The sequence below is a fragment of the Dreissena polymorpha genome, chromosome 13, assembly GCF_020536995.1.
Source record: "Dreissena polymorpha isolate Duluth1 chromosome 13, UMN_Dpol_1.0, whole genome shotgun sequence".
Taxonomy (NCBI): domain Eukaryota; kingdom Metazoa; phylum Mollusca; class Bivalvia; order Myida; family Dreissenidae; genus Dreissena; species Dreissena polymorpha.
This window is the reverse complement of record NC_068367.1, coordinates 25309402-25321715: the sequence shown is the minus strand read 5'-3', so window position 1 is coordinate 25321715 and position 12314 is coordinate 25309402. Positions and strand designations below refer to the sequence as shown.

The window sequence follows — 12314 nt, the reverse complement described above, 5'->3', positions numbered from 1 at the left end:
AAATATTTCCTGAAGGTTCAACATTATAACCCAAGGGAGGCAAAGATCAAACAAACTTGCATGCTTAAGCAGTTTCTTCCCTTTTATGATGAATAGGGAATGACACTCGATTGTGTGGAGAAACAATATCAACTATTTTCAATTTCAAATGTTTTACTTATTTATTACCACTGTTTACTGCATATAACAACTTGCATTTACCGCTGTAGAGTATATGTTCATTTACACATTAACTCAATTAATGGCATGGCTCAAACAATTTACAGAAGAGAACCACATTATTAACAGCATTTGTGCACTCATAATTCAAGTTCAAGAACAAAGGTTGATATACTGAAAGACTGCAGATATTGACATGGATTGGTAATACAACAAGATAGTGATATAACTTGTCTTGTCACCCCACCCATTTCAATACTGTTATACTGAAAGGAAGTCCCTTTCAAGAAAATCCACTTCATCCCACTTTTACAGTGAATTCGGTTGATTAAAGCCCCGTTTATTAAATTTCTGCTATAATCAATGGCACATGCTACGTTGTTAGGCTACATTGTATACAAATGTAGTTCCTTGTATATAACAACTAAATGTTATATTGATGTTATAAAACTTTTAGATTTGCAATTCAGTATGAATAAAATTGTAATTAATAACGCACCACTCTTTGTCACAGAACGATATTCTGATTTTAAACAAGAGCACCGCATAACAGGTACCACGCTCAGCTGCGGGTGCAGTTTAAAACAAGAGCACCGCCTTGCGGGTGCAGACCGCTCATCTATTTTTCTTTTTAAAGGTAAAGGGACCTATCTCAATTTCAATCACAAAGGAAGGAGGGGTAAGTGGAGGGGGTTGTATAGTGTGGGGGTGTGGTCATGTATTATATTTTTTTCCAAAAATGCAAAAAAATGCATTTTTTTTTGGGGGGGGGGAGCGTGTTCTTGGGTGGGATGGTTGGACAGTATTTCAAAAATTAAATAATACACAAAATATTTGTGCTTTTTAACCATGTTTAAAAAATTATATTGTTTTTTTGGGGAGGGGGGGATAGTGTTAGGGTGTGGTGGTCATTTATTAGATGATCTTTAAGAAAAAAACCCCAATTTTTTGAGGTGAGGGGGATTCGGGGGGGGGGCTTGGTGGATGTTTTGGGTTGAGTCTATTGTGGTATGTCAGGTAAGAGTTGTTTTGTCAAAGTATCAATCAAATCTAATCATAAATAAAGAAGTTATGGCAATTTGAGCAAAATTTAATAATTTGACCTTGAGAGTCAAGGTCATTCAAAGGTCAAGGTAAAATTCAACTTGCCAGGTACAGTACCCTCATGATAGCATGAAAGTATTTAAAGTTTGAAAGCAATAGTCTTGATAATTTAGAAGTAAAGTGGATCTAAACACAAAGTTTAACCATATATTTAAAGTTACTAAGTCAATAAGGGCCATAATTTCGTAAAAACGACAACCAGAGTTATGCAACTTGTCCTTTACTGTCCCCTTATGATAGTTTGCGAGTGATCCAAGTATGAAAGCAATATCTATGATACTTTAGGGGTAAAGTGGACCAAACACAAAACTTAACAAAATTTTCAATTTTCTAAGTGTAAAGGGCCCATAATTCCGTCAAAATACTAGTCAGAGTTATATAACTTTGCCTGCACAGTCCCCTTAGGATAGTTAGTAAGTGTTGCAAGTATGAAAGCAATAGCTTTGATACTTTAGGAATAAAGTGGACCTTGAGCAAAACTTAACCAAAATTTTCAATTTTCTAAGTATAAAAAGGGCACATAATTCTGTCAAAATGCACGCCAGAGTTATCTAACTTTGCCTGCCCAGTCCCCTCATGATACGTAAGTGTACCAAGTTTGAATGCAATAGCATTGATACTTTATGAGGAAAGTGGACCTAAACGCAAAACTTAACCGGACGCCAACACTGACGCCGACGCCAAGGTGATGACAATAGCTCATAAATTGTTTTCAAAAAATAGATGAGCTAATAAATGAAAGCTTTTCAGAATTTTTTTAAGAGATCACAGTGACCTTGACCTTTGACCTAGTGACCCAAAAATGGGTGTTGCATGTAGAACTCATCAAGGTGCAGCTACTTATGAAGTTTCAAAATTGAAGGTTGAAGCACTTTGATTTTAGAGCCAATGTTCAAAACCTTAACAAAATGTTAAGGTTTTAGCACGACGCGGACGGCGGACGACGAGCTGGCTATGACAATACCTCGGGTTTTCTCCGAAAACAGCCAAGCTAAAAATGATTATTTGATCAGCGGTTATTTTTGGAACGCGGAGTAATACACTGACCTTGGTTACACTACAGTCATTATCAAAGTACGACAAACACTCATGAAAACTAATTTTGTTTAAAAAAAAAGTTTACTGAATAAACTGTGGGATTAATAGAATAATAGGTTAGTGTTGATTATAGATCAGGTTTATCATGCGAGGCACGAAAACGAAAAAAGCACTCACCAAGGCTCGTGCTTTTTGTTTTCTAAGCCTCGCATGATAAACCTGATCTATAATCAACACTAACCTATTATTCTTTACTTATTGTATTAAACCCTGTTTCCCCATATGTGTTATAAATATCCCATTTGCATATAAAAATATATAATAATTAATTGCTACACATTTTGGAGTGTTTATATGTTACAACAACATAAAAACGATTTAATTTTACCATAAAAATGCATGTGTATTTCATCTAGATACTTTGTCTGCAAGAAAAACAAGAATATAATAATGCAGAAATTTCAATCTAAATAGAAATCGCAGACACATACATGCAGTAAATTTGATGCTATAATGAATACCTGTACTATAATCAGTAACTTGCAGAGAAAAGTCATTTTGAGAACAGTATATATCATACACCCTACTTAAGTTACTTGTGAACTGTATACTCATAAATTAAACGCTTGTATTGTGTCCTATATACTTCATTATGTTTTATAAAGTAGTTATCAAAATTAATGATAACATTACAGTAAGTTATACAAAAATACTTTCCTGTACTTAACCCAAATTCATCATAACTGTACACAGGGCCAGTGCCAGAGTATTTGGCAACCTAGGCAAACCTGTCAAACTGCCCCCCCCCTTCACCCCAGGGGCCCACAGCAAGTTTTAAATTATTCAATTAACATAAACTTTCACAAATGAATTCTGTTTTGTCGTTTGCTTCAATTCTTATTTACATTAAATAGAATCAATAGATATATCATGGTAAATTATGTAATTTCAAAACTTTATTTTTGGGGCTTTTGCATTTAGCAACATAGAAGAGTTCCATCATTTCAATGTCTCTTTCAATTTCATGTTTAGTGGTCAGAGTAGCTAGTCAAACAAGTCTTTCTTGTATCTTGGATGTTTGCAGGTAAGTTTAATGAGTTTGAGCTTCGAGAAGCCTTAAAGCTTTGCTGTCCACTAGCCACAGGAACTTGAAGTGTCAAGATGATGCGCAGAGCTATAACTGTGTTGGAGAAATGGGGACACTATCTGTTAGATAATTTTTCAGTATAAAGTTTAGTACATCCAGAGGTAATGTACACCATGTAACTTGTCTTTAAATGGCTTTCAGTTCAATGCTTAGATCACTTCATCAGTAATCTTTGGAGTCTTCACGTTGCAAAGCTTTCTAAGGATTCATGTAATGTTACATAAATTTATTGCTAATTTTATTCTGCAAACTGTGAAGATCATTAAGAAACAAAACACTGCACTAATTTATTTTAACAGAAAAGGTGGCAATTTTTTCAGCCTCACTACCGCCCATAACATTTGCAGCCCCAGGTGGCCACCCAAGTGGTTAAATCAGGTCTGACTGTACTTAAACATAATAAATACAGCAAAATAAGCTGTCATTGAAGTTGAAATTTTAATAACATTTTACCATTTACAAACACAAAATTCCATGGCACCACACTAAAAAAATCGAAGCACACCCTAAAACAGATTTAACAACCAATGCACACACATACCTTGCCAGAATGAGGTGTTTAGAGGTTGACAGCACACCCTAAAACACATTTAACAGCCAATACACACACATTTCTTGCCAGAATGAGGTGTTTTGAGGTTGACAGCACACCCTAAAACACATTTAACAGCCAATACACACACATACCTTGTCATAATTGAGGTGTTTTGAGGTTGAAAGGACACCCTAAAATAAACGGAACAGCCAATTTACACACATACCTTGCCAGAATGAACAGCCAATGCACACACATATCTTGCAAGAATGAACAGCCAATGCACACACATACATTGCCAGAATGACCAGCAAATGCACAAACATATATTGCCATAATGAACAGCCAATGCATATTCATATATTGCCAGAATGAACAGCCAATGCACACACATATCTTTCCAGAATGAACAGCCAATGCATACACATACCTTGCCATAATGAACAGCCACTGCACACACACATATCTTGCCAAAATGAACAGCCAATGGACACACACACCTTTCCAGAATGAACAGCCAATCCACACACAAACATGTACCTTGCCAAAGTTAATGTGTTTTGAGATTAACAGCACACTTCAAAACCCATTACACAGACTACCCCCCACACACACCTTGAAATAATGAAAAGCCAATACACACACATACATTGCCAGAATTGAGATGTTTTCTCAGGTTGACTGCACATACAAAAACACACTGAACAGCCAACCCACATACAATGCCTGAATTTGAGGTTTAAAGCACACCTCAAAACACTTTAAACAACCAATCATAGTGTTTTAGGCAGACAAAACACCACAAAATCACATGGCACTAAAAAATAACACATCTCAGTACACCCAAAAACACATTTAACGACCAAATACACACTTACCTTGCCAGAATTTAGGTGTTTCGAGGCAGACGAGTCTTTGCTTTCGCTGGGTGGGGGCACATATTCATCATCACTGGAGGTCAGGCCAAGGTCATCACCATAGCAACTGTGTACATAGTGCCACAACTCCTGGGGGGACAGCGGCTTAAAACAGAAATGAGTCTAGCTCTGGGAAAACAGTGTTTAATGCATGTGCATTAAGTGTCTTGTCCCAGATTGACCTGTGTAGTCTGCACACGCTAATCTGGGACAACACTTTCCATTTTTATCGATTTTCTGTTTAAATGAAGTCTCGTCATAACTTATATCCTCTCTAGGCAGAAAGTGGCATTTTTTATTAGCCTGTGCGGTCTGCACAGGTAAATATGGGACAACACTTCATGCACAGGAAGTAAGCCCTGTTTTCCTAGAGCCCTGCACAAATTCATGTATCATCTGAAAAAAAATTATTAAACAAAATAGCAAAAGATTTTCTCAGTCTTAATATTAACCTTTCACCTCTTGATGAAAAGTCTACTTTTTTCACAACTTTTCACAAATCCTTTTAAAAACAACCGAAGTTTTGCAATGAATTGAATTGGTTCATGATACAAATGCTGTATAATTTCAACTTTTTATATTTCATTAACAATATACTGTAAATGTATAGAAATTCGTCGGTAGGAACTTTCGTGGTTTAATAAAAAACAACTAATTCGGTGACACGTAATTTCGTGGATTTTAAATGTTTGGGTAAGACTGGCCGTCATTATAATTAAACTTTAATTAAAATAACCAGAGTAATAACTAAGCATAATCTGCTCATCTGTTTTGACAGCAAGACTTGCGGCTAATGTGCACTGACGCATGAAAATGTTGCCGATAATTGTCGATAAGAGCGATAAAGCGGCACACTTGTGGGTCCCCGCTCGCTAATTGCCATCAATGTTGTTTTGACAATATTTGCAATTGTCAGCGCAATTGTTCCCCTTGTAGTAACAATTGAGTAACAAGGGCTGTTTGTAAAACATGCATGCCCCCCATATGGGCTCTCCGTTGTAGTGACAGCCATTGTGTGAATATGTTTTTGTCACTGTGACATTGACCTTTGATATAGTGACCTGAAAATCAATTGGGGTCATCTGCCAGTCATGATCAATGTACATATGAAGTTTCATGATCCTAGCCATAAGCGTTCTTGAGTTATCATCCGGAAACCATTTTACTATTTCGGGTCACCGTGACCTTGACCTTTGACCTAGTGACCTGAAAATCAATAGGGGTCATCTGCAAGTCATGATCAATCTACCTATCAAGTTTCATGATCCTAGGAATAAGCGTTCTTCAGTTATCATCCGGAAACCATTTTACTATTTCGGGTCATCGTGAACTTGGCCTTTGACCTAGTAACCTCAAAATTGATAGGGGTCATATGCGAGTCATGATCAATGTGCCTATGAAGTTTCATGATCCTAGGCATAAGCGTTCTTGAGTTATCATCCGGAAACCATTTACTATTTCGGGTCACCATGACCTTGACCTTTGACCTAGTGACCTCAAAATCAATAGGGGTCATCTGCGAGTCATGATCAATGTACCTATGAAGTTTCATGATCGTAGCCATTAGCGTTCTTGAGTTATCAACCAGAAACCATTTTACTTTTTCAGGTCACCGTGACCTTGACCTTTGATATAGTGACCTGAAAATCAATAGGGGTCAACTGCCAGTCATGATCAATCTACCTATCAAGTTTCATGATCCTAGGCATAAGCGTTCTTGAGTTATCATCTGGAAACCATTTTACTATTTCGGGTCATGGTGACCTTGACCTTTGACCTAGTGACCTGAAAATCAATAGGGGTCATCTGCCAGTCATGATCAATCCACCTACGAAGTTTCATGATCCTAGGCATAAGCGTTCTTGAGTTATCATCCGGAAACAATTTTACTATTTCGGGTCACTGTGACCTTGACCTTTGACCTAGTGATCTGAAAATCAATAGGGTTCATCTGCGAGTCATGATCAATCTACCTATCAAGTTTCATGATCCTAGGCCTAAGCGTTCTTGAGTTATCATCTGGAAACCATTTTACTATTTCGGGTCACCGTGACCTTGACCTTTGATCTAGTGACCTCAAAATCAATTGGGGTCATCTGACAGTCATGATCAATGTACCTATGAAGTTTCATGATCCTAGCCCCAAGCGTTCTTGAATTATCATCCGGAAACCACCTGGTGGATTGACCGACCGACAGACCGACCGACATGTGCAAAGCAATATACCCCGTCTTCTTCGAAGGGGGTATAATTAGGTCCCCAAAATACACGTGTGAAAACCGATATGTCATCCAAAAAAGAAAATGTCGGATATGACATTCGGAAATGACCGATTTCAGATTAAAAAAGTACAAATAATCGTTGGTACTTGAATTTGTTGTTCAGCCGACCAACGAAATCCACGAAAATTGGTACCACACAAAATTTAATGGTTTTACAGTTTATTGTAAAGTCTCATATAATTTTCATATCAAGGATATTACTTTGCTTTAAATTACTGGGTTTCTAAAAGTTCAATGTCAAGAAATTGTCTATCAACTTAATATGAATATAGGTCCCTTGAAAGGTAGAGAAGGAGACCAAATAATAAGGTATTGACCACAATTATAAAAAGTCCATCAATCCTACATTGGTAAATTTTCTCAAATTTTCACACTAACATACGAAGACTTGAAACATTATCTTGCATGCAAATAATGTAAGAAATCATACTTTCTTGGCCAAACTGCTAATTTAGATAACAATAGTAAAGGCAATTGCCTCAATACTAAGATTGTACCCACAACAGTGTGTGAACCCCTTGACAATCAGCACAGACGCAGAAACAAGAATTGATCCCTTGAAAAGTATCAGAGTGAAAGGCAAAACATTAAAGTGATCTTATCAATCAACAATTTGTTCACGTGACATTCGATGCATGTTTAAAGCTCCTGGTCAAGCAGCACAAGAATTGAAATTGCTAATCCCTTAAAATGAATAAGTCCTAGAATGAAAGGCTGGTTTTTTCACCATTTTGGGAATGGGCAAAGAACCTTCAGATTTGAAAAAACAGCTTTGTTTTGGCTAATCCTGGGAAATTGGTGCATTTGATTTTTTGCAGACAAATACTATAAAACTGAGAAGAAGGATTTTCAATATAGAATTTACTCCGGTCCAATCCATGTCATCAAGAGAAATTAACTTAAGGTTGCTTTTTATTTCCAAAAAAAACCACAAGAGCACCGCATACCCGTTGCAAACGCTCTGCTGAGGTCACAGTGACCTTGAACTTTAACCGAGTGACCCAAAAATGGGTGTGGCGTGTAGAACTCATCAAGGTGCATCTACATATGAAGTTTCAAAGTTGTAGGTGGAAGCACTTTGATTAAGAGCAAAATGTCAAGGTTTTAGCATGACGCCGGCGGACGACACAATGAGCTGGGTATGACAATACCTCCGAAAACGCCAAGCTAAAAATTGTTTCTTGAAAGCCTTCAATTGGGAATTTATGCAAGCCATTGGGGAAAAATATACTTTTTGACATTTGTAACGGGGCCCAACAACATCTCTAGTTTCAAAATTGCACAATAGACCCTTTAAGTTATTGCCGGTTTTTTATTATCTACCTTATGTGACGTCATGCGATGATAAGCGAGTGTACCGCTTGTAAATGAGAACAGAGATCTTGTTTGAAAATATTTTTTTCAACAATGTTAATGGACTGAACATATGCACGAAAAGGTTTATACATACCTAATTGTTAATAATATATTATTTTAATGAACTTTTGATATTCGGTTTATACTGCTGATAAAGCAGCGGTATTGTTTATCAGAGAACGTGATCGGAAGACTATATACTCAAAATCCCACAAAACAAAACAACTAAATAGGCTGTATTCTTTCTTATAGTAAGCCAGTTATAAATGAGATTTCAAAAATAATGAAACATATATTTATTTGATCACAATTATAAGTGGCGTGGATTTGTTGTTGTTCATTAGCGATCAAATGTGTAAGAGGTGCATTTAATAAATTGTAAAACGAGGCCCTAAAAATGTGAAATACATAACAGTTGTTAAATTTTATCATTTTCTTTTCCATCGAATGAATTTTCGTTTTGTTTCCATTGAATGACAATATTAATAATTTTAGCATACAAATGGAAAAGTGGCGTGGATAGTGATATTTTTCATCAGCGATCGAAAGTGCAAATCAATTATAAAACAAAGCCCTAACAGGCGGAATACATTTTTGCTAATGCTGTGGTGATTTTCTTTTCCATTGAATGGAGTTTCGTTTCCTTTACATTGAATGACAATATAAACGAGGGCTGTTTGTAAAACATGCATGCCCCCCCCATATGAGCTGTCAGTTGTAGTGGCAGCCATTGTGTGAAAACTGTGATCTTGATCTTTGACCTAGTGACCTGAAAATCAATAGGGGTCATCTGCAAGTCATGATCAATGTACCTATGAAGTTTTATGATCCTAGGCCTAATTATTCTCGAGTTATCATCAGGAAACCATTTTACTATTTCGAGTCACTGTGACCTTTGACCTAGTGACCTGAAAATGAATAGGGGTCATCTGCCAGGGGTCATCTGCCAGTCATGATCAATGCACAGTACAGCCAACGCGGAACAAACACTAGAAATTGCGCGGCAGAGGCCGACGCGTATCCCCACGCCGCATGTTTGACACAGGGGCGCCCCAGGGTTGGTAATGGGGCCATGCATAGTTGAGATTGACCGTATTGTCATAAGAGATGTTCAGTATACATTTGAAGTAATTCAATGTACAAATGAAGAAGTTAATGTAAAATAACCTAAAAAATGAGTGAAAATCTATACTCTCCTCTTCATCCTGCTCTCCTAACAAATCTAATAATGAATCAAATTCACTGTAGTCAATTATGTACATGTCATCCTAATTGGAATGTCTTATGAGATGACTGAACATGCTCTCTTATAGCCATCTTCTTGCTTCTGTTTTGGAAAAGTTATGTTTTAAGGTTAAATGGTTGACTAAATAGTAGCGTCTCAGACATTTTCTATCGCAATCTTGTACACAACAATGAATATGTTGAATTTCATGTCTGTCTTTGATGTGCCTGTTCAAAGTCCATCTTGCTTTAAATTGTTTCTCACATTTTTCCCACACACTTTGACAGATTTTCAGAAATGAGTCTAAAATTGTAATTGCACAAATTGAAAGTTTCAGCCCTTTTATACCTTCTTGAGGCTATATTCCATGAGTTTCTCATGCTTTTTATGCTTGACTGCATTCTATCTCTTCTCTCATATACAGGTGTCCCTTTGCGCCAATATTTTATAATCCCTTGTATAAACATTAGATTAAGCTAAACCATTTCACAGATGAGTTAACACAAACAATTGAATACAAAATACATCTCTGCGCCACTACTGTGTAACTCTATGCGCCACTTTGATTTATTAATTTTTTTTATATCATTTGGCAGGTTATTTACTTACCTCCCTTCAAAAGATTATTACTTCCCTTGGATTTGTTTTTTTGACCTTTGACCTTGACCTTAACCTTTAACCACTCAAAATGTGCAGCTCCATGAGATACACATGCATGCCAAATATCACGTTGCTATCATCAATATTGCAAATGGTATGGCCAATGCACCATACTGGGGGGCATAAAAATAAGTGAAAATCTCTGACCCGGCCCCGCCCCAACCCCCATAACTTTTGACCCAGGGGTCAGATCAAAATTCCGTCACTGTCACCCTTGCACATATGTTCATAGCTACCATGTATGTAAGTTTCAAGGGTCTAGTGCTAATAGTGTAGGAGGAGAAGGTGGCCAGGACGGACGGACGGATAGACGCACATCAACACAATATCCCAACTTTTTCTCCGAAAAACGTGGGGATAACAATTTGCAGCTACGCCACGGCCAGAAATTAAGTGCGCGGCGGCCCTGTCGAGTGTTCACGCGGCCTATTGCCGAGACACTCGGCATCGATCCGCGCAACAATGCCGAGTGTTTTAACCTCGCATACTTTCGCGGAGTAAATCCGCCGCATACGTAGGAGTGAAAAGATATACACCTACATGTACATTTGTGTAGCATAGAAAACTAGATTTACGCTACTTTCATATTTATTATTTTCACGTTTAATAAGCGATATGGCAAGTAATGCGCTTTAACAAATTATCGTTGAATAAATTACGCACAATGTTAATGTTTTAACAAATTATCCTTGAATAAATTATGTACAATGTTTATGTTTCGTTCGATTCTGAAATGACCTTTATTAAATTTGTAATCCGAAACACGCTTCAATTGTAATGCTAATGCGACATTAACAAATTCTAGCGTGAAATAAACAGTGCTAAAATATCCTTTGTCTCCATAAAAAGCGCGCGAAAATTATGCAGACATGTGCAACTTCCCATGGAAAGTTTGGGTGTATTTTGTGTTGTATTAAAACATGTACATCACGTCAGGCGATTTATGCGTGTTCAGTGGGAAAAAAACGCCCCCATTGAACGTTATTTCATCACATCTTTAAATAGCAACAAATGCCAAAATGTATTTGATACTTAAGAATAATTGCGAATGTGTGTGTGTCTTTAGCACTTTTTACCGTAAATATTTACCGGAATTTGCTTTAAAACTGGAATATACGGGATTATCAGGTAATGATTAGCGATATCAACTGTATAATATAAACACAATGAATCTACTTTATATACGCATAGTCAAACAATAGTTATAATAAACTGATAATTAACAAAAGAACAATTAAGTGTTGGTTATTGATGTGGCTTCAAACTGCTAATAGCAAAAACAACAAGCAATTATAAATCCACCAACTGCTGGAGACTTGACCACTCGTATGTGCCAAAACATAATTACATGACATTAATGTGTGAAATACATAAACTACCGGCGGGAAACAAACTAACTTGGCCAGACACATAAAATATGCTTATATGCTAATGCATGATGTCGTAAAAATTAAACCCAAAACAAATATGTTTGTTGGTCGTTTAATATAAAGACAATAATCATATGGCGCAATGAATGCACACAAAGTACCTTAAAGTACTTAAGCCGATTCTAAAAATGACAATGGCAATTGATTATTGGAATTTTATTAATACAAATTTTTTAAATAAAATTCATTTTAATTATTAAATACTTACCTGTTATCTCATGCTTCTCCTTTCCAAGGGGAATTAACTCATCCAGAATTTTAACTGGGAATCCGCCACCTCAATACCGTAATACAGGCCAGGTTAAACATAGTGCAATGCAACCTAGCCAAAAATCGGTAACCAACCCTCAATATTCTTTCAATATATATACAAAAATATTAATCGAATAGCGGGGTGGGAGGTGGGACTTACCGATAACAGGTAAGTATTTAATAATTAAAATGAATTTTATTTAAAAAAT

General features: G+C 36.6%; 1 protein-coding gene across 1 annotated transcript in view; it reads right to left on the bottom strand.

Moving 5' to 3' along the window:
• LOC127856445 (uncharacterized) overlaps positions 1 to 12314 on the bottom strand; it is a 123180-nt gene that overhangs the window by 55467 nt on the left and 55399 nt on the right. The window contains exon 9 of the mRNA XM_052392652.1: positions 4862 to 5005. Within this exon, the coding sequence (XP_052248612.1) occupies positions 4862 to 5005 (144 nt within the window). The remainder of the gene's footprint in view (positions 1 to 4861; positions 5006 to 12314) is intronic.